The 23554-nt window shown below is 40.2% G+C and overlaps 2 protein-coding genes across 4 annotated transcripts; one reads left to right on the top strand and one right to left on the bottom strand.

Annotated features, from left to right (window-relative positions):
- Window positions 1-373: 373 nt before the first annotated feature.
- LOC145494439 (uncharacterized) lies at window positions 374-6042 on the bottom strand. Its single transcript, XM_081473913.1, has 3 exons — window positions 5636-6042; window positions 875-1156; window positions 374-478 (listed from the first exon to the last, which is right to left on the bottom strand). Exons 1-3 carry the CDS (start codon window positions 5759-5761, stop codon window positions 422-424), a joined length of 465 nt encoding a protein of 154 aa, XP_081330039.1. The 5' UTR covers window positions 5762-6042; the 3' UTR covers window positions 374-421.
- A 3131-nt stretch (window positions 6043-9173) lies between these two features.
- LOC145494889 (uncharacterized) lies at window positions 9174-21659 on the top strand. 3 transcript variants are annotated; one of them, XR_014050341.1, is made up of 6 exons: window positions 9174-10793; window positions 12959-13068; window positions 13502-13600; window positions 14856-14966; window positions 15341-18495; window positions 19182-19260. XR_014050341.1 is itself a non-coding variant. In XM_081474444.1 (6 exons), the coding sequence occupies exons 1-6, from the start codon at window positions 10376-10378 to the stop codon at window positions 19356-19358; spliced, it is 1125 nt and encodes a 374-aa protein (XP_081330570.1). In that variant the 5' UTR covers window positions 9179-10375; the 3' UTR covers window positions 19359-21659. The 3 variants fall into 3 exon arrangements, 1 of the variants encoding a protein (XP_081330570.1); XR_014050342.1 differs by lacking the exon at window positions 19182-19260 and having other exon boundaries at window positions 15341-17827; window positions 17968-19168; XM_081474444.1 differs by having other exon boundaries at window positions 9179-10793; window positions 15341-15550; window positions 19182-21659.
- The last annotated feature ends 1895 nt before the right edge of the window (window positions 21660-23554 follow it).

Consider the following 23554-nt stretch of genomic DNA (forward strand, 5'->3'; position numbering starts at 1 on the left):
TATTGTAAAGTTTGAGAGTAATTTTCTTTTGTTTTTTGATTACTTCTCACGTACTATCGATGACACAAACCGCAAATACTTTTGCTACGTTTTTGTGACATTTTCTAAAATTGAGAAGAGCTAAGAATTGGAATGACTTGTTTAAATACAAGTCATTCCAATTTTCAGCTCTTCTCAATTTTATTCATTTCTGTAAATTGCATTTTGCTTCCTTTCCGAACGACTTTATTAGAATTGTTAATTGTAAATATTCAGTTGTGCTGGAAACATTTATCTTGTAAAGTTCTAGTAAAGAATTTTAATGAGCTTAATAAAATAATTATTATTATTATAAAAAAAATATTGTTATTAGTGTTATTGTTATTATTGTTATTATTAACTACATCCCAGAATATGTAGCATCGGCTAAGCTGCTAATTACTTAGGCTGTTTGCAGTGAGATTTGTCCAGCTTCTGTTTTGTGATTCCTTTGCCATACCTAAAATTAAAGTAGCAGTGTTAGTTTATGTAAGGAACAACATATTTATTCAGCTCTTTGCGAGAATGAAATGTTGGAATATTATTGTCCTTTCTCGAATTATTTATTTATTCATTTATTTATTTAATTTATTTATTTATTTATTCGGTCTATTTGCACATGCCTACATTGATAACAGTTGTAAGTTATGACTGAAGGTAGCTGTGCTCTTTATAAATATTGTCCAGCCGGGACTCGGGACCTGACCGGGGACTCGGGACCTGACTCGGGACCGGGACTCGGGACCTGAATCGGGGCCTAAACCGCTCAATACTAGCGTATTAACTATGAAGCCACCGCGCTTCCCACATGTTCTATCATATCTTGCAGTAACTAAGCAGTTATAGCTTGAAATACCTGAATTTCTCTCAAGGGCTGGTAGCCTTTGCCTGATGCACCTGCATCACCAATCAAAGCGCTTGCAAAAGCCAGGATAATCTCAAAGATGGAAAATATAAGAACCAAGGACGATATGCCTAACATGGTCTTCTCTCGTTCTGTGTACTTGATTTTGGTCAGTTTTGCAGTACTACTCATGTATTTGCTCCTCACGAGACTGGTCACAGCAGAAGAATAGATGCACACTGTTATTACTGATATTACGGCACACGCCATGCTGACAGACCTCAAAGCCATTATCTATAACCAATGGGAAAGAGAGGGTAGTTTTAGAGTGCTAAAAGTTTTGTTGTAACTGTTGCATGTAAGTTTTTTTACCACCATCACTGATAGTCAAATAGCGATGGTTGTTTCTGTTAACCACTACCACTGCCACCACCACCGCCACCGCCACCGCCACCGCCACCGCCACTGCCACTTCAACTTCCACTGCCACTTCCAGTGCCACTGCCATTGCCACTGCCACCACCACCGCAACTGCCACTGCCACTGTCACTGCCACTGCCACTGCCACTGCCACTGCCACTGCCACTGCCACTGCCACTGCCACTGCCACTGCCACTGCCACTGCCACTGCCACTGCCACTGCCACTGCCACTGCCACTGCCACTGCCACTGCCCCTGCCCCTGCCCCTGCCCCTGCCCCTGCCCCTGCCACTGCCACTGCCACTGCCACTGCCACTGCCACTGCCACTGCCACTGCCACTGCCACTGCCACTGCCACTGCCACTGCCACTGCCACTGCCACTGCCTCTGCCACTCCACTGCCACTGCCACTGCCACTGCCACTGCCACTGCCACTGCCACTGCCACTGCCACTGCCACTGCCACTCCACTGCCACTGCCACTGCCACTACAGCCACCACCATTACCTACCGCCACCACCATTACCACTGCAATGTTAGATGCACTGCCACTGCTGCTTCCTCAGCTACTACTGCAACTTAGCCGATGTCTTTCTTTACTCAGAATAAAGCTCACATAGCTTTGACTAAATTCATCAGTTTTGGAACTGCCTTATTATAGGAAATTAACGATCCACATTATTCACGCGATTTAAAAACAATCGCGTAGGTTTAATGCATCGATCTTAATTTACATCGATGTTAATTTTAAAAAGCACCTTTATTACACAGACACGAGTGTTTTACCACTTGTAAAATTCATACGAAACCACATTCGGGAATCGGGTGGGGTATTTTCCGTATCCTCACTGGTGAAGATATCGGTTACTCCTCTCTGATATCATGTTTGACCCTTAAACTGTACTTAAATTTGTTGCTGAATGATCGAAAGTCTTCAGCAATCTTTGGCAATCTTCGATAACCTTCGAAAATTCTCGGAAATTGTCCAGAAACGTTCGCGTGCACTTGAGACAATTTTAGGAAAATTCGTCGGAAATCTTCGGCAAATGGTCAAAAACGTCGTTATCAGTATGTCTATTAATAAACAAAATAATACATGGTTGCTTGTAAATATGGAATATATCTTCGAGTGTTCAGTTTAATATCTCACGAGTTCGCTGCGCTCACTCGTGAGATATAAAGTTCCATATCTACGCTCGCCCATGTATTAAAAAAAAACATCTATTGAACAAACATCTATTGATTCTATTATCATTTAATTCTATTATCATCTATTGAACAAAACATCTATTGATTCTATTATCATTGGCGACACTGTCATTAAACCGTTAGAAAGCGTCCGGAACCTTGGGGCCTGGTTCGATGCTCATATGCGAATGGATGTTCACATTGGCAAGATTTGTAGCAAGGCTTTTCGCGGACTATACAACATAAGACAGATCAGAAAATTCCTTACCGCGCAATCCACAAAGACACTGATCAACGCCTTTGTATCTTCGCACCTTGATTACTGCAATGCACTTCTATTTGGTCTACCTAAATACCAGATTGATCGTTTACAGAAAGTTCAGAATGCCGCGGCTAGAGTGATTTTTCGGATTGCGAAATTTGATCATATCACACCCGCTCTTATCGACTTACATTGGCTCCCAGTATCGTTTAGAGTTCAGTTTAAATTGCTTCTTCTTGTTTACAAGGCACTACACAACCAAAGTCCTTCCTACATTAATGATCTTTTATCCCTGAAACCAGCTACTAATTACGCTCTTCGTTCGTCTGCAAAATCTCTTCTGGTTGTTCCAAAAGTCAACTGCTCTACACTTGGGGATCGGGCCTTTGCTCATGCTGCACCTGTTTTATGGAACTCGCTGCCATAAACTATAAGAACAAGTAGCAGCCTCGCCATTTTCAAAAAGCAACTGAAAACATTTCTTTTTAAGAAAGCTTTTGACTTGTGGAAATAGTTTTAAAGTTTAGCATAGTTGTTGTAATAGTTTTAAAGTTTAGTGATTTCCATTTATTCATTTATTTTAACTTAATGTAAAGCGCTTTTGAGTATGTTTGTATAGTTCTAGCGCTATACAAGTCTATTATTATTATTATTATTATTATTATTATTATTATTTGTTCCACCTTTGGTTCAGTAACAAAACATCTGCTCAAAGCTCCACTTTCATTGCCTCGGAGTCAACATCTAGTAGTTCGTCTTCAAGATTGAACTCAAAATGTCTTTCGACTGGTTTTCGTATTGATCCGTTTCCCCGAGGGGATAGCTAACTTCCTCAGTCCTTCTTCTTAAATTTTCCAAGGTCATTTCGTCTTCCCATTTCATGGTCACCTTAATGGGGATTTCCAATGAGCTGACAATGACTGGAAATACTTTTTGCCCTTTAGATATGTATGTTGAGACGTTTGTGTTACAGCAAATTTGCGTAAAATAAACTTAGGCGCGTTAATTTTGTGTAACGTAAATTTTCTTCCGCGTTGTCAAAGTGCATCATTAATTTCCTATAATAAGGTATAATAAGCACTTAATGACTGGCCTCGAGGGGAACAGTGAGTTTTGTTTCCCGAGACCCTCAATGTTCCCCGAGGTGGAGCCGAAACGAACAGTGAGGTCGAGGGGACCCAAAACTCACTGTTTCCCGCAGGACCAGTCATTGAGTGTTTTGTTATACCTTCCAACTCAAAAATAGGAAAAAAGTGCGAAGAAATCGTTTGCTTGACGCCGGCTGGCTCACAAATTTGCCGCGGTTTCAAGGAGCGCGTCCTGATCACGTGCGAGTCAAAAGTTCAAGTTGTTGTTTCCCTAGGGAGTTAGTAAATTTTGTTCGCCCAAGGGAGTTAGTGAGTTTTGACCCACGACACGTGACATGTTCTCCTCCAATCGGAAAACGTGTCTCAGTTCGGAGGTAGAACAACGTAATTTATGACAATCATAGAGGAATCTCAAAGTCTAAACAAGTCTAAAAACAATGAAACAGCCTTCCATTACTGTGTAGGTCTTACCAAAGTTAGGGAGTGTCTAGCCGAGGTGGACAATGCCAGCCCCATGATACCAATAGACAACACCTTGGTAAAAACAGAAAGCAGTTCGCCGTCAATATAAAATGGAAACTTAAAGATAAATCGTGCTTTTTAATATTTCCGTAGAACAGATGGATGTTCGAACTTACTTCTATAGCATTCTCAACTGGTAAGTTATTTTTTTTTTCCTCTCTACTAAAATAGCTGACCTCACAGGCCTTGGTTGATTCTAAATCATTAGCTATTTAACCGTTAGATTACGAGCCCGAGTTTCCTATGAGTCGTTAGTCAAAGAAGCGTAGCAGAATGTCGAAGAGTGAAAAGCAGGCAGAGTGAGATCACTTGCATTGTGAGCACTCTTAATTTTATAAAAAATCCGATCCTATCACTACCTGTGCGATCATTTCAAGCGCTAGACAAATTCTTGTTCTTCCCCGCACTTTTGAGAGTATTTTGTCTCCTCTTCTCTACATTTCTTTCTTTCGCTTTTTCGATCCTCTTGTTGTCCTCGCCCGGAATCGCTCGCGAGATCCCTAGTCTGATTTTCTTTGACCCGAGCCAGCCAACCGGCATTGCTCTTGTCAGCAAACTTTAGTAATTTTTTGGCGATGGCGCGAACATATTTCAGCTCATAGTCGACCTTTTCCCTGGCTTTCTCTTCCTCCCTTACAGCCAGGAGACTGCCAAGCTCGTTCAGAGTCCCTTTACCCTTGTTATGCGTGATTACAAAGATACGCGTATTTATATTGTAACCTTCGAGCTTCAGCTTTCCGGCTTCAGCCGCTTTTTCCAATTTCTGAGTTTCTGGTTGTTTGAAAGACCAAGCCTGGTGTAAAGCTTTCTATCGTCTGATCAAGATGGAATTTGAGCGCTTCGAAAACGTCCCCTAGCACTGCATAGTCTGGCTCGTGGAAGGTTCTGGGCTCGATGACATGGCTATACGACAACGAAACCCGGAAATGAAATCTGAAGCACAGCCGTAGTGGTCTTACACTTGATAGAAAAAATCGAGCAATTCACTTCTTTATATACTCTACTGAAGTCGCAGTGAGGAATATCACTGATAGTAATCGTAGTGCTGACGAAAATGTGTAAGCATGAAAACTTGCATGCTGTCGCGAACGCTTCCAAAGGAAAATATTATCGAAAAATCGAAAATTTATCGAACGTTGTAAAAACAATTCACTGTCACCTACATATAAACCCAAGCTGCAACTGGTTCTTCATCGGTTGTTTTCAAGTTTTAATCTACTTTAAAACCATTGTAAAGGAGAAGAAGAGACAATATTCTACCATGGATCATGTTACATCTTCGCAGTGTACTTACAAGAACAGCTATCCAACATGGTATGAAGAGGAAGCTTGATAGAACACATCGTACTTGAAATCCGTCGACCAACCCGAGCGTTAAAAAGATAAATGACATCAAAATCTGAACTATCCAGATCTCCATTTCAAGACGTCTATTTTGCGCAATTTTAAGCTAGCTTTGGGAAAAGGTATAAGCACTTGAATTTTCAAAAGCTAGTGAACTGTCCACTGATGAATGCAGAATTCAGCATAATAGGTGAACGGCCCTTCGGGTAGAGTGTCAAGAATACGTAATTTTATGTCCATATTTAAGACCGCTACGTTTGTTCATGTAAATGCACGGGCGAAACTGAAAGATAATTAACTTTGCGGTCAGCTCTTCAGATGTGGATTCGCCTTGCTTTAGGACGCTTTTCAGTTTCCTTTCTCTATGACCTCGTCTGTTAAGGCTACTCTGTCAATAGGGAGCTTGAGCAAACCACGACGGCGACGCGAACAAGAACGTCAGCGAAAGGAAAAAGTTTCATGAGTAAAGCTATGGCTTTGCACGTGCATTATAAATCTTGTATATTTCTTTACTGTCCTTTACAAAACGGCAATAACCAACTTCTGCGTGTTTCGGAGAATCTGAATCGCGACGACTGATGTTGCGTATTTTCTATTGGAATTGAACGCTGTCACCAGATATTCAGCCTGAACAAGTTTTTAGACCGATTGGCGTGCTGAACAGATCAAGAAAATTGCAACATTCGCAAGTAATTACAAATCCTTTATTTACTACGGGTTTTCCCCGGCGATAAACGCCGTCGTCATTGCGCAAGCACCCCTAGCCGACTAGCTATCAATACGCCTGTTTTGTTTGTTCCAAGTGATACCACAATCCGCGGTTTACCCAGCTTAATGAGACATTGAGGAGCCCCGCTCCTTTGACTTAGGATTCCCCAATGAATACAGTGGTCTACAATTAGAAACTTCAACACTAATTGTGGAGTACCACCAACGCGCTATGCGCTATCGTTCCTAATTGTATTCATCATCTTGAACTGAATGGATGATGTCTTTTGATGAACCATGATTCCCTGCAAGCTCATCTTGTAGAGGGTCGGAATTGGCCAATAAACTGTTGTCACTCTTCTACCACATTTATATTTCCACCGTTTTACAGAAATCGGTCAGATTTTTCAGAATGACTCAGAAACCCAGGAGAGCGGTCTGTAGGGAGTTAATGTCCAACACAATTCCTGCGGAGCATGGCCCCTGACCCATCTAGAAGTTTGCACCTTCGGCGCTCATTGTTTCGGAAATCGGTCAACGTTTATCCTAGATCCGCGCCTGAAACGTGTTTCCTTTCAGCACAACATTTCGTAATCTACTTAAAGAGGTCTCATTTTACGTAGAGGGGGTCCCATCCTCTAATAATTGGTAAACACGGAAGCCCCAACAGTACCGGAAAAGGCCCTTCAGGTGAGTTTCTACATGATCACGCCTTAAGTGTAAGACGGACGACACTTGGGGCCACGCCAGTTAGGCATTTTTCCGCCATTCATTTTCTTCAATTTTCTCGCGTTTATCAAAGGACAAAGCCACGTGATTGAATGTTTCATGGGTATAATACTCATGGAGCGTGCACAACAAAGAAAATTTAAACGACAAGTGGGATATTTCATGGTATAAAACGAGAAAGTGCTGCAGAAATATTTTCATCGTGCCATGGAAAAAGACAGTGGCGAAGGCAATCAAAGCTTTGCACGATCGGAAGACCGTGAATGTTGAGTCTTATAGCAGTTTGGCAAAGGATGATTGTATTAACCTTCAACTTCCTGGTTGCTATTTAGTACAAGATAAACAGGGAAACAGATTTTACGGAACTTCTTGCAAGGTTTTTTTTTTTTGTTTTTTTTTTTTCGAGGCGATGGGGATAGGGAGGGGGGAGGGAGGGGGAAGAGTTGCAAGTCACACACTCCTTATCAAAGTGCATGATGTGAAGAGGCAAAAGAATGCCTGCACAAGTAACAATTACCCCGCGGGGGGGATTCCCGTGTATATTAAACTGATATGGGGATGAGCCGCTGTGAAGGGTATGTTTAACAGGCAGTTTAGTCTGGGATTGATAGGGTATAGAATTCAGACAGCTTTGATACAGAATAAGGTATAATTTACCTGAAAAGTGGCCGGTGTAGAAGTAATTTAGTCTAGAGCAGGGTTGCTGACCCTGGGTTCTATAGTAGAAATTGAAATTTGAAAGTGACTTTTTGAGTTTAGTTGGCGTATGTTAGACTACGATAGTGATAAAGTTTGGACAAAAGCATATCACCAATAGTCGAGGCGATCTGCTTCTGGTTTGGAAAATAGTTAGTCTGTGATAGGTAGGCGTTTTTGGTGCCTAGTCCAGAATAGGGTTGCAAAATCAAGCTGCTACGGTCTATAAGAATGTGGTATCAGGGTTTCAGTGTCTTAGCGGTATACTCCTTCCCATCTCCTCCATAATTTACAGTGTACTGCCCCCTTAACAATTACAAACCAAAGGAACACAAAACAATAACAATAACAGTATTTCGGATTCGAGTCTTTGTTTCTCAAATTTTAATAACTTTAATTTATCTAATCCTACCTATATTAACAAAGTAAAACTCCGAACAAACGGAAATCGTTTTGTAAAACAGCAACAACAACAAAAATTGAGTACCAAATGAGACCAGTTTGAAATAGGCTATTCCACTGAACTGCGAAAGTAACAGCCCCTCCCCCCCCCCCCCCCCCCCACAGAATCAAAAGTAACTGCACGCTTCCTATTTAAGGCGGGGGTACACATGAATTTAAGTGAAATTTTAGGAACTTTAAAGAAGGATTAAAAGGATAAAAAGGGATTTTAAACACCACCAGACAGTTGATTGCCCCCAACAGGGCACCCCGGGTTGGTGGGCAACTGTTTGGTGTACGTTTACCAATTTCTAACTTCAAATTCTAATTTTAAAACGACATCAAATCTTCAAAATTTCCTATTTCCATAAATTTTACTAATCCTTTGAGAAAAACTATTTATCCCCAAATATACCCAAAAATCACCAAAAAATTTACAAAACAGCCCAAAACGTAGCTATGTGAAATGAGCAGAGAGATTTTTCGCTGCTTGAAACGGGAACGAGATATTTGCATTCAACCCATAATACCCAGCCAAAATATGGCCTTCATGTTTACCCCCGCCTTAACCCGGTCATTAACACTTCCCACTCACCCCGAAAGTAACGACTAACCTGAAAGTAGCGACCCTTCGAAAATGAAATTGTCTCTGTTTTCGATCTACTTACAATGCGATTAAAGTATTTCAGAAACGTAACTGGAATGCTGTCTCCTCTTTCCTATTTACAGAGAAAATCAACCATTGGCTAGTGCATGCCATCAATCGAACCTTTCAATTTGTGTCAACATTACCTTTAGATGACCAGACTGTGTCAAAATCTTCGGATTCTGGTATCCTGGCAACGCCGTGAAGAAATCAGATAAAAAGTCTTTTAACATGACGTCATTAGAATTCGAAAATGTTACAGCTTCCGGCTTAGCAAAATCTAGCAAAATCTTCGGGCTAACCGCCAAGTCTTTATTAATCACCGTTACATGTGAATTTGGTCATCGTCATAAAACTATAAGTGCTCCGCTCGCTTGAACGGCCAATTCTACAGTTCTCCAGGCCGCTAACAGCATTATTTTTTCATCGCACCATGCGTTCTCCTGAAATTTTGCGACAACGCGTGGGCGATGTTATTTCGCATTTCTTTGTCAAGGTTTCACTTTCCTGACCCCTTGAAGATCAGAAGGGGCTTTATTCGTGGTTCTACATGTGCGAATACTGTCACCTGCTCTATAGATCCTAAAAGATATTATTCTAAAACAGGCGCATATAAAAGAAGGCTTAAATGATGACAAAGACATTTTGAGTCATGAAATGATCTCATCTATAGGGAAAATTGGAGGATTTCACAGATACACCTAACAGGCCCCGGGCGTTAGAAAATAAAAGTTGAAAGAATGTTGGATGAGGTCAATTGCTTAATGGATGGACTCAACGGGATGGACTAGAGAGATAAAAATTTTCACATGCCTTATCAGTCAGTTCTGTTAATTCTTCTGTCGAGACACAGTTACGATATGTATAAATAGACTCAAAACCTGTCAGAAAGAAAACCGCAATTTTACACCCTGAAAATTTTTGACTGTGTATGAATCGTTGGGATTATTTAATGCACATTTTAGATATCGTTCTACCATTTCCTACGCAAAATCTGGTGTGAAATTATCCTTGGAGCTGCTTACAACTTTGTCGCATGTTCCAGGCCTACGACTCAATTGTTGCGGTTTGTTTCTCTTTGCGGGCAACTTCCACTTTCCTTGTTCGGAAAAAAAAATGCCATGGACGACGAAAGTCTTAATTTGGATCTCCCAGAGGTAAAAAAAGCAGTTTACTTTAAGCACACAATTAATGATAGATTCTGCTATGTTTTAAAAGCAAGTAATTACAAGATCTTCGAGAAGTATTTTCGCCCGACCCCCAAACCATCCCCTGCCACCTCCCCTCCCACGACTAAAATAATTGCGTGTTTCACAGGCATAGCGAGACACAATTTGATACCGTTTCCGGCCACTTAAGACCGACCTTCCCTGTTATAGGAAAATAGTTTTACGAAGACTAGATGCGCCCAAAAACATCCCGGACAAAACGTGCGCTACAGGTTGACACTAACTTCGCAATTGTAATAAGATGTTTCAGCAATCACGAACAAGATTGGAGAATGATTATTACATAGGACAAAGTTCTGGACTTTACGATGAGCTTCGTTTCTATGAAAACCCGGCAGTCGAATTGGATTTCAGCAGCCTTGATATAGCTGCCTTTACGAAAAGCAGCAGCGTTTACAAAAATCAATCCCCTAAAACGCAGGCAAAGGACGATAGAAAAAGTGGTCCTGAACCCACGTTCTACATAAAAGAGACAGACCCATGCGGGAAGTTGTACCGCTCGACATCGCGACGAATGAAACGTCTCGTGGCACTGAATTCAATGCTATTCGTTCTGACCCTAAGTTGTCTTGGGTTGACAAGTTTTCTTTATTACAAAAAGCTTATTAAGAACGACGGAGGGACCTGCAAAGGATGCCACAAGGATTCACCCGTTTCAGGTAAGTGTTTTTGTATAAGTACTTGAGCAATTTATGCTGTTTATGCGAAGCTAGAGACTTCGTGGTGTTTAGTGCCATCGGACAATGGATTGGGAAGTCCTGACTTTCTGAGCCTCGCGGTGTGATCTTCCCCTTTGACAAATTTCTGGATCAGTTGTTAATCTGCGATGACTAGTACCCCCGGCGAGGTTGAGTCAATTTATGCACACAACATCCTGAACGTGGCTTACACAGAAACCTGAGTTTTCTCGTAAAAAGGGAGAACCAAAACATAGATTCGGTATTTTAGCTGATACAATATTCAATTAGGACTTTGTTTATTAACATTTCGACTAGTACTTAGGTGCTAAACCTTCACTCTTCAAAATACAGTGTAATCTCGATTTTTTCTAGTCACTTTAGGAAACAGAAAACTGGTTCGAAAAAATGGTGGGTAAATTTCTCCTAACTTTTTTTTACTAAGAGAGGCAAAGATTGCTTCGAATAATCTCGAGTTTCAAGAATTCTAGGGTTCCAAAATTCGGGATTTCTCTGTAACACAGCGTGCTAAGGTAAGAGACTGATGGAATTTCAATCAAAACCCGAGAAATCCTACTCACGCATTTTTTGTTATTGTTTACATACGGGGAATCTTGAGTCAGTACTTCACAAGCTGCGTGCATTTTTTGGCATAAATTCAGATGTAGTTAGAGTTTAGTTATCGGCGATCTTTGGATCTATGCCATGTTTAATAGTTTCTTGTCTGACCATGGAGTTGTGAGATTTTTCACGTTAAGAATCTCCGGAAAATAGCCGTTGAATATCAAAAAATAATTTCTCAGATTTCGTTCAGATCTTGGTTGTGTCTCGGACCACCAAAAGATTGGCAGACCATTTCTGAAACGTTAAAACTAGATTAAAATCTAAAAATAATGTGATCATCCGAATACCACAGATGGTAGTTGTGTAATGTGATTACAAAAAGAAATCATCAAAAGTAGCCAAATCCCGTAATCAGGCGAAAAGATTTCCGTTCCACACCGAAGTTTCTGCATTTACTAGTGTTTAGAAGGTGAAGGCGGAAGTTGACTTAAACACTGACTTGTGTGTATCATACGTCTAATCAAGATAAGTGATTTGTGTAGGTAAATAAACTGACATGATGACGGCTGTTGATCCGTGCGGCATTTGCCTAGCCTGGCATAAGTTCAGGTTTCTCGTGTTTCTTTTCCTCCGTGCGAAAGAAGTTTGCCGTGACTCTCGTTGGTTAAGCGCGATATGGCAGCTGACAATTCACACTAGCTTACATACAAACTATTCTCCAATTAAGCTAATTGGACCTCTCGATCATGAACACTACTTCATTACTCACAACTGAATTGTCCAGGTCTCTTTAAGAGTAATAAGGCAAGAAGAAAATAAAACCGTTGGTTCGGTAACTGCTTTGAATGATTTTGGCCCCATACATAAGGGATTACGACACATTTCCTGTCCCAGGTCTTCAGTTGAAAGTCTACGATGATGTACATGAGAGTCTTAATTGAGGCGATTTCCTCATTTGTAGGGCTTGTTCGTTTGTATGCAAGTTTACTTGATGTATCCTGTTGTAGCCACTAATGGTTATCAAAAATTTTATAATGATGAATGCAAGTGATAAAGGGCCTGTATATGAGATTACTTGTATCGATAGCTTGTCTCAACTTTACAGAGTTTTGAAAGTTCAACACAATAATGGTAGGAAGGTTATACAGTATACCAACGTAATTAGCCATCTTTCATCGAGCTTTTTGTCTTCAAAAAGGGATAGAGAGAGGGAAAGAGAAGTGGCCGCGATCGTCTGTCGACAAGATTAAGTGCGATTTTCCGCTTCAGTCACGGAGGTAGAATAGCGTGCTTTGGTCCTAGAAAGCTAAGGGTATGAATTTGAAGTTAAAGAACATGGTTACCAAAATTTAGAGTAAATACAAGTGTCCCCGTCAGCCTTTGGGAACCATTCATTCAAATGCCCAGGATGCTACTAGTAATAGAGACTCTCTGTTTCTGAGCCATTCCTGAAAGAAGTTCTTTCCTTGAAGCACAGAGGAAATTGAAATATGAGACGCAAGGGATTATAATCTGAAGTTTTTAAAGACATACGCCACTACGCCAATGTGTTCTTTTTAAGTTGTTTTTATTATCCCGCTTAGGATTTCCAACAGTGATGCCCAGAGTCCAGAAAACAAATCTCTCAGAAAATGTGCAAAACCTCAAGAACAACGTTTCATCCCTGGAGGAGATCAGTGTTATTTTAAGCACGGTATGTAAATAGCGCGAGTAAGAAACGCTTACCGGAAACGCAAACGCTTAGTGGAAACTTCAATTGTGTTTTGTTGTGTTTTTTCGCTACGAACTACCGGTTCTATACAACGGATAAAGTGTTTCAATCTATGGGGGAAGGGGGAGAGGGCGGGGAAGGAGAAGGGGGAGGGGAAGGGGCAGGAGAGGGAGAGGGGAAAGGGGAGGGGAAGGGGAGGGGAAGGGAGGGAAGGGGAGTATTTTAGCTCCTAGTGCTCGCGGTAAATAACTGACGCTGTTGACCTGCCAAGAGAGTTCGACGTCTTGTGGCCTTGCTCGCATTTATTAAATATCTGGTGCTGTCAACGCCACAGTTTCTTGCGTATTCGAAATTTTTTCAGCGTCATCTGGTCTTGATTCAAATTATTTGCGTTTTTTATGTATCTTATTTTCAGGAAGGAAAATCTCTGCAAGAGTCTATCAAGAAAATTTCGGAAAATCTGACAAAACTGAGGGAGGAAATCAACAGGACGCAACAACACTTGCTTAAAAGTGTGAGTTTCGTGGGACCTATAAAGCAATTTTTTTTAGTTCTTAATATAAATTACGATTCGATGAGTGGTATTTGGAATGTGCTCTAAGGAGAAAACAGTTGACTGATTGCTTGTGGTTCAAAATTAATATAAACCCTTGGCCACACTTAATTTTTCAAGTTCGTCGTTTGTAATCCGTGTTAATTTTCTCCATCCTTAACCATCCTTATTCCTTTATGGTTTATTATTATCTCTTTGGTGTTTTTCTATCTTAGTAAACTACTGTTTTCAGGTTTCTTTTAATATAAAGGCAATTTTTACGTGGCCAAAATAACTCAAATACCGTGAATGAGCTCCTTTAAGCTGACTTTTTATGGCTTTTCCGCAGTATGTAAGTGACGGCTTTAGTAACCCACTGACTGCTAATCCCAGCCAAAACTGGGGGTTGGGGGGGGGGGGGGGAATTCTTGTTCCATCTGTGACGTCATTACTTATAACTTCTAAAGATGTTTCCGTGACCATTTGATCAAGCAGGAAAAGTTTTAGGGCACAATACCTAGACGAACGAGTTCCGGGGGAGACTCCCATATAAAAAGAGCGGGGGTGCTCGTCGGAAATTTTGAAAAGAACCCCTAAGAGGAACCGAGATCCTGTTTTCTGGGCGTGGCTTGAATTTTTTCCCCCTATTGTAAAGAGGTACCACTTCTAAACAACACATTATCTCCTGTCATATCTTTTCGTCTCAATACCCTAAAAGGCACCAAAAAACCTCCCGCTGTGGACCTTTTGAGGCTAAACACTCTAATAGATACCAAAACCGCTTTTTTAACTCCTACAAGGTATGACGAACACCCCTGTTCTTTTTATAAAGAAGTTCCTCCCTAGGGGAACGACTATTAGGGGATGAATTGCGCTTGAGAAGCGGGTGAAAAATTAATTAATTTTCACTCTTGTAAATGATCTTTTCCACCACTGACTCAACAGACTAAAATTGTTCACTTCCCAAAGCGAATAAAAGGCCAGCTAATAACAGAAAATGTAAATATGAAAGATAGAATGAAGTAACCAAGCGTTTGGCAACAATCTCTCGATCAGATAATGAACAGAAATTTACATCTCTAGAACACAGAAAGTCTTTTTTTGTTGTTGTCAAAATCCAGAACTTGAAAGGTGAACATGTTTATGACCAGATATTTTAATGGAAACTTGAAATGATTTTTGTTTATTATAGTTTTGTTCCCTTTTCTCATTTTTTTTTTTTTTTTTTTTTCTGCAGAAGCAAGCTATAGCTAACCTAAACTCAACGTCTGTGAGGGAGGAGGTTTTCTTAGATTTGTGGCGCAAATTGATATCCACCGATAAAGACCTCCGGGACGTAAAAGATCAGGTACATAATCTTACAAGGCCCTATGAAAGGGGCTCAGAAGAGAGAGAGAGAGAGAGAGAGAGAGAGAGAGAGAGAGAGAGAGAGAGAGAGAGAGAGAGAGAGAGAGAGAGAGAGAGAGAGAACAGGGTGTAAATCAATCAAAATCGAAGCCTAATTAAAAATTTGGTTTCTATATTATGTTCTCCAATATTTGGAGAGACACCGCCATTTTTTGTTGTGTGAAAGACCCTGAAGCTGAAAGGGTCAATAAAAGCCAAGCGTTTCGAAGTCTTGTTTCCGTATCGTTTAATCACACCTTGTGTCTTTGCAACCCATCGTTTAATAAAAAAAATCCAAATAAACAAACAAACATGTGTATTTTTTTTCCCTCACAGGTGATAAATATGAGTAAAATCGTTCCTCCAAGAGGACCTCCTGGCTATAATGGCACCCAGGGCCCTGTCGGTAGTCCTGGACCTTCGGGACCTCGAGGATCACCAGGGCCTGGAGCCAATCTTTCTCTTTGTCGTTACCAGAAGATTGAAAGCGCTCCAGTAACACCTGATTTTTACGCGAGAACTGAAGTATCTGTGACAGAGCAAAAGGTAGGTTAAGCCCTGCCTCCGTATTTAGAATAGGGGGAAACGATTTAACAAGGAACAAAACTTAGAATTTCATAGTTCTAGGACAACTCTTCTAGACTTGGCCAGCACCCATGCAAATTTATTAGAACAGAAGCAAGTATTTGCATAAGAAAAGAGTTCAACTCCCACAGGATTTTTTTGGTACACCAACATGGCCACCTTTTCATTGTTTTTGGGACACTATTATCAGGGGCGGATCCAGGATTTTTCAAGGGAGGTGGCTAGTACTTTGGGGTTCCAGAATAGGGCATGTTCGCAAAATGTTGCAATCTGAGAATTGAAACCTAATTTAAAACTGTTTTACCAGAAATCGCTAACAATGACAGCAACTAGAAATTATAGTGAGGTACCTGCCCAGAGTTCTTGCTTTTATTTCTGCCCAAACTGATTCACAATCCTTCACTTTTTTATTTTTTTGCATCACCGAGCGGGGGTTGGCTAGCCACCCAATCTACCTTCCCGCAAAAAAATGAAAATCCTCCCCTGATGATGGCTGCCGTACGTCGTCATGTGAACACACTCTTTAAGCGTATTAAATATTGATGTATTTAAGAGTCCCTGTCCATAAAAATGGGAGATAATTGGGCAAGGGTCGAAAATTCGATTTCGCTCATATTTTCATGGTAGATAGGCTAGGGCATAACAAAAACTACTGGATAGTTTTTTTTGGCAAAATATCCTTTTATTTCAAAGAAATATGCAAATTACCAACTTCCGTTAAAATCGTTATTTGACGCACCATTTTCTTAAACAAGTTTGAGAGCCTCGCATGCAAAACCACATCATTCTTCCATCTTTAAAACACTCAAATATTTTTGTGCAATGTTTAAATGTGTACTGGGTTGGTTTTAGGGAATGTTGCGTTGTCTTTTTGGGTGCAAAATAATTAAATTTCGAAGACATGTATTTCATTCACTTAAAAGTACTTCGTGAATATAATTGATTTTCGCCATCTGCGAAACCTTCAAATGGATTAAGCTTCTGGTGGCTGAATCGCATCTAAGGATGATCCACAGATTCCTGTAAAAATTTCTTTGGGCAAATGATTGTGAGCGACGCGAGAGCTTTTCAAAGTACGTCAAAAATGCAAATATTTGACCATCCGTCGTCAAATTTCAATTTACGGGTTAGACGTATATTTTAGCATGCGCCACATGATAAGTTGAAATAGACACAGAGCTGATAATTTCGAAATGTTCTAACCTCATTTGCTGTAAAAGGCAGGTCCAAAGCCGATTTGACGTGTTTCTCTCACCATTCGTCGCACATAAAGCAGAAGTTTGCTTTTGTTTACACATGCCTACATAACGTCCGATGTACATCGCCAACTGTCAACTTATTTAATGGTCGAATACCATGAATCCGTGACCCTCTTTCGACACATATGATCACCACTGCATCTAAGTCAAAAACGGCTAAGTCATGTGTAGATAGTTGCTTGCTTTGCACTACACCAAACTATTACGTTTGATCATCATGGTTTGATGGCTTGAATCCTTGCTTGCAGCGGTTCCTTGTTCGTCACGCAATACTGTCATCCCATTTTAGGGGGTAGGGGCAGGACAGTTTCTATCCAAATACATAAGGCTCCGTAAGGCTGGGAACTACTGGGAGCACACAATCATGTTGAGTAGGAAAAGATTAAATTAAGAAATGAGAAGAATGAATAGTTTACCATTGCCCCTGTTGTTATCTTTTACTCGACCACCGCTACCTACATGCCCTGCGTAATACTGTAACGCTAAAATCATACCTAGGTCTTTTCGCGCTGTGCAATTATTTTTGGTTTACATGTAATACAGTGGGCTACCCCCGGGAAAATGGGTGGTGACTGCTTACTATGGGGCTAGCCGCTTAAATAGAGGTGTACCTTGAATATTTAATTTTTCACTATCGGGTTAGAAATTTCTTGGTGAACGTGGAGTCATTTGACGTGTTTTGAACGCTAAGAAATAAAGTTCTGTCATCTTGAATGGTTTTCAAAAGTTTATCATTTCGAAAGTGAAATGCCCGGCGATAACTCTTCGGTTTTTGGCTGTGGTACGTGCCGGAGGACGAAAGGAATCGGCATCTGGAAACTGCCCTCTGCATGAAATGCCGAATACAAGAAGTGGCGCAAAGAGTGGCTGAGTGCGATCACGAAAACAAGAGTTATTGACAAAGATTTCCAAAAACAGATCGACAGTGACAAGGTGTTTACCCGTGAGAAACATTTCAAACCTGAGGATGTAGAATTATGTAAGTACTGCTGTTGTTATGTCCGTTTTTTTTTACGTCAACATAAGTTAACTATCCGTCAGCTGTCTCTCGTTTGTTTGAACTTTATAACCTTACTCTGATTATGATTTTAAAATATCTTTTTTTTACTTTTATTTCAGTTCATTCGGAAAGGATGGTGAAAAAGAAACCGTACCAAAGATTAGAGTCTTGCCAAAGAGAAAGAAACAATGATTAACTTATACATAGGTCAAACTTATGTTATTTTACGGACAGCTTCATTTATCCTGAGAGTGCCCTATACAAAATGGATCAAAATGTACAGGATATGCCGTGACAGCATTGCGTGACGAACAAATAACGGCTGTAAGATTGTGCTGCGCCGACATGCTAATATCAGCAATGGTCAGTAATCGATCAAACGTATTATTTTGGCGCAGTGCAAAGCAAGCAACTATCTACAAATGACTCAGCCATTTTTGACTTAGATGCAGTGATGTTCATATGCGCAGAAAGATGGTCACAGATTCATGGTATTCGACGAATAATAGGTTGACAGTTGGCGATGTACATCGGACGTTAACCTTGTGTAAACAAAAGCAAACTTCTGCTTTATGTGCGACGAGTGGTGAGAGATCGACTAGTAACACGTCAAATCGGCTTTGGACCTGCCTTTTGCAACAAATAAGGTTAGAACATTTCGAAATTATCAGCTCTGTGTTTATTTCAACTTATCATGTGGCGCATGCTAAAATATACGTCTAACCCGTAAATTGAAATTTGACGACGGATGGTCAAATATTTGCATTTTTGACGTACTTTGAAAAGCTCTCGCGTCGCTCACAATCATTTGCCCAAAGAGATTTTTACAGGAATCTGTAGATCATCCTTCTGCGATTCAACCACCAGAAGCTTAATCCATTTGAAGGTTTCGCAGATGGCGAAAATCAATTATATTCACGAAGTACTTTTAAGTGAATGAAATACATGTCTTCGAAATTTAATTATTTTGCACCCAAAAAGACAACGCAACATTCCCTAAAACCAACCCAGTACACATTTAAACATTGCACAAAAATATTTGAGTGTTTTAAAGACGGAAGAATGATGTGGTTTTGCATGCGAGGCTCTCAAACTTGCTTAATAAAATGGTGCGTCAAATGACGATTTTAACGGAAGTTGGTAATTTGCATATTTCTTTGAAATAAAAGGATATTTTGCCAAAAAAAAACTATCCAGTAGTTTTTGTTATGCCCTAGCCTACCTACCACAAGAAAATGAGCGAAATCGAATTTTCGACCCTTGCAGGCAGGCACTCTTAAGAGAAACAATATTTTGATGACTGTTTTTTTTTTTTGTTTTTTTTTTCTGTCAGGGCAAGCAAATCATGGCTGTTCACTGCGATACCAATGACGCCAAAGTAACTCGACTGTTACACTCCGACTCAAATCAAAGACATACATACACGTGCAAGTGTGAACGTACCCTGCACACTAAGGCCAGCAAAATGTATTGTTATCTTCATTACTGGGAATGCCCTCTAAGCACTTAAAAGAATCAACAACATCCACAAAGCATAAAAACGTTAGCGTCACTGGCGCCAGTGGAAATTGAGGTTATGGGTGTGCTTTGTTGTGGAGGGAGGGGAGAGTGAGCGGAGATGGAAATGTATTTCAATGCAAATTCTCCATTGAATGATATTAACAAAGATCATAATCTCTTGAACTAACTAATAAGCGTAGGAGAACAGGATAACTCTCCCCTGAAAACTGGAAAATTGAAATTGCTTCTTTTATGGCCAGTGGAGCGCATAAGCATAATGTAGGTCTAAAACAATACTGTGACGAACCTGTTCAACATGGTTGGACGCAATGATTTACGAATGCATATCATGTTGTTTTCTGTTAAATTAAAAGTCAAATATCTCAAATTGTTTGATCGTTGGCAGTTTATCCTTCTCTATTGCCGTTTTCCGGACAATAATATAAATTAATCTTACTAATGTTGAGTCTTAATTATCATTAAGTAACATTATCCATCAAATATTTTCTCCCCACCCGATTGATCTAAACGCGTCACGTTTGAATATGCCCCAGCGAAAACTTGGGAATCCCCAATTTTCAAAAGCTCCCGCGCGTTACGAAAAATATTTGAAGGATCATAAACACAGTAGCATTCATTTGACTTTAAAACAATGTTCCCCGAGCCTCGCTCTCAGACATCTGTTCGCCTTTTCAGAACAGATTGGTGTCCGTGGAATTATCCGAGCATATTAATTTCTACACCAAATGGTGGCTATTGTATATTTAAATTAATTTATCTAATAAGTGTAAGGAAATCGTTAATAAGCTGTCGTGAAACAGCCCCAGAATCATAGACTTCAGTTTGACGACAATTTCGACAAGTTTAAAGCTTGTAGGATATGCAAGAATTTTAGATTACTTTAACAACATGCCGGCATGCCGTTAGAAAGAATCTAAAGAGAGTTTTGACGACACTCAAGATTTTAGAGTGTGAGACTGAATCACAACGTATCTCCAAACCATCTGCATTTTTTTTTTATTGTTAAAAATACCGAATTATCGTGTTTTGGACCAAGCAATTGACATTCCACAGCTACTAAGTTACTTTAGGGGTGGCGAATGGTCCTACAAAAACCACGAGTCTCGCACATAAAAAAAAAATAAATAGAATTGTTAAATTGTTGCCAACCAGCACTGATTTTGTTGGTTCAAGAAGTACGACTAGATAATATGTGCATTGCATTCATATTTATAAGAGTGACAGCTGTACAAAGCAAAGATGCGACGAAGGTTTGAAATAACCTGCAACATAAATTACAAATTATTACATAGCTAGCTCCCTGCGCAGGCAAAATGGTGCAGCCTTTGCCTGCAGCCTTTGCCTGCTAGTTTATAGAAGAGAATAAATATTCCACTGGCCAAGCTTGTTTGGTCAAGATGGCAGGATATGTCGTTCTTTTTTGCGTGTTTGTGGAAGGACCTCCACTACGTCTTGATCTATAGCCATGCAAATAAAACTTGACCATTATCCTGCCATATTCAACTCACGCTTGGTTTACTTAGTAATAACCCATATTTATTATTCCTTTATAATACATGTAAAAAGTTTTTAATGCCTAGTTATAATGTAGGTCAATATGGGGGAATATATAGAGTAACCTTTTTGACGATATTAAGGCAACATTTCCTCATGATCGGGTGTTTGGTATATGCGCGTCAGTATATAAACGTGGGCATTAGACAGATTATTCGTCAAGACCAAGAGATTATTGATAATCTCTTGTCAAGAGTAATTTTCTGTTCAGTGACAGTGGCCCGGGTGGGGGTGGTGGAGAGGGGGGTTCCCATATGAAAAGGACTGGGTTGCCCGTCGGAAATTTTGAAGAGAACCCCTAAGAAGTACCAAGATTCTGTTTTGTGGGCGTGGCTTGAAATTCTTTTCACCACTAAGAGGTGCGAATTCTAAATGAACATAGTATTCTCTAACATATTCTTTTGGCTAAATATCGTAAAAGGAAGCTCAAAAGCTTCTGCTGTGGATCTTTTGAGGCTGAGCACACAAAAAGGTACCGAAACCGCTTTTTTAACCTCTAAAATGTACGACGTGTACCCCCGTCGTTTTTCTATGGGAGTTCCCCAACCCCCGGGTTCTCAGGGTACCAGAACAGATTTTACATTAAACGTATAAAACAGCAGACCTAGAATTCCTCTGGATAGATTAAACATCCCTATACTACCTAAATCTACAAACTGTAAAATATGCAAAAGGTATTGTTATAAAAATATAGTTATGGAATTCCTATAAGCATAGTGTTTGCTGTGATATGAGTGAATATTATTATTATTATTATTAATTATTATTATTATTATTATTAATTATTATTATTATTATTATTAATTATTATTATTATTATTATTAATAAATTTTACAAATACTTTGTTTTTTATTTTTGTTTGCACGTGTATTCGTTCCTCTTTGCTCCCTCTATCCATCCCGAGGTTATTCAGCATCATCCAATCCCGGGGTGAGGGGGGGGGGGGTGAGTACTCCCTTATATGGGCTATATAGGTATGTGCGCCCATAGGGTATGGTTTTTCAGCCGTTTTGGTCAAAAATTGAGTATCAAACTTTAGGTCAGGTCACAAATAGGTAAGCAAAATTGCAGATTTTGGTCATAAACAGAGAAGACCTCGGGAGAGTTTTAGTTTTCCCCAAACTTCGTGAAAAATCCTAGAGCTTTTGTTTTGTGTTGATCAGTTATGATCCTGCCCACCGGTCATTTTGGACTTGTGTTTAAGGAAAACTCAGTCAGGGAAATCACGTGATTATCGTGACTCCATCGTTTTCGAAAAGCTCCGTTTTCAAAATGTTTTCGTGCACACTAAAACGCAAAGCCGGCCTTTTCAAATTTCTCCCGTTTTAAGAACGGTTCGAGAAGTTCCGGTTTCGTGACGGATTAGTGTGGACGGTAGGCCTAACCGTAGAAATAAAGCTGCGTTTTCAAATTTCTCCGCCGTAGTGCGGACAGGGCCTAAAAAACAGAAAAACAAAACAAAAAAAACAACAAAAACAAAAACACTAAAAAAGGGCAAGAGCAATGGAGGATTTCTTGATATGCATGTATATATCGAGTCCCGAACATATCTACCACTGTGATAAATTTGTCAACAACGTAATTGGCCTATATATCCTACTGTGCAACTAAAGTTCACGGCCCATCTGGTCCGGGTTCACGAGCCAGTTTAACCATCAGTTTTACCCTGAGTTTACAGGCTTTCTCTCCACACCAGCCTTCATTAAGTAGAATGAAAATTTCTGGAGCCAGAGATTTTTTTTCTTGAAATGTTTTAGCGAAATAATTAAGGTGTACCATTTAGTACTCCCCCCCCCCCCCCCAACCTCTGTCTCCATCTTGGCGGCACCCTCGTTAGAGATTTATGCAAATTTGGCAACATTCCATTCAGGGTGGTAGTTGTGACCATGCAGTTGTCACATTCATCTTGAACACGGGAAATTCGTAACACTGCAAACATATCCACCGATGAGAATGCGAACCCTGGTTCTGGAAAACAGTTATCTGGGGAAGAGAAAGTAGAGCCAGTGCAAGTTGAAGAGCGCGAAAAAAGGGGTCGAAAAGGAGATTTCATTCTCTCTTCTCTCGGCTACTGCGTCGGATTTGGAAACATCTGGAGGTTCCCTTACCTGGCTTACAAAAACGGCGGAGGTAAGTTAAAGTCAGAGAAATGGTGTTCAATGTTTACACATTATAGCGAGATTTGAGCTTCAGAATTTGTTCTTCAGTTTGCACTAGTTCGCTACAGTGTGTCGATATGGGATAGACGGCAAAATTTCACGACTGCGTGACGCTCCGTTTGATTGAATGTTTTGATTTGGAAATGGGCCTGGGAAAAGTGTTAATGGCAAATAACGGGGATTTACTGTGTTTAAAACCAATACATATATTATGATTAATATCAGAAATAATTTCTGGCAGATTAAAAACCATATATGTGAAGCTGCACTGAAGCTGGAATTGTGCAAGCTCCAGGTGCGCGCATGTTATTATTGGGACCAGGCGTAATCAGTCGAATAGACCCTTTTACAGTTGTCTGCTCAGTTACCTGGCCTTTGGATGGCAGCGAGGCTGGAGTTGACCTTGTTTTGATACAGACCTCATTGCTTTTGTTGTGTAAAACAAGTTGTTCTGATGCTAACTAAGTGTAT

Source organism: Orbicella franksi, chromosome 8, assembly GCF_964199315.1.
Source record: "Orbicella franksi chromosome 8, jaOrbFran1.1, whole genome shotgun sequence".
NCBI classification, from domain to species: domain Eukaryota; kingdom Metazoa; phylum Cnidaria; class Anthozoa; order Scleractinia; family Merulinidae; genus Orbicella; species Orbicella franksi.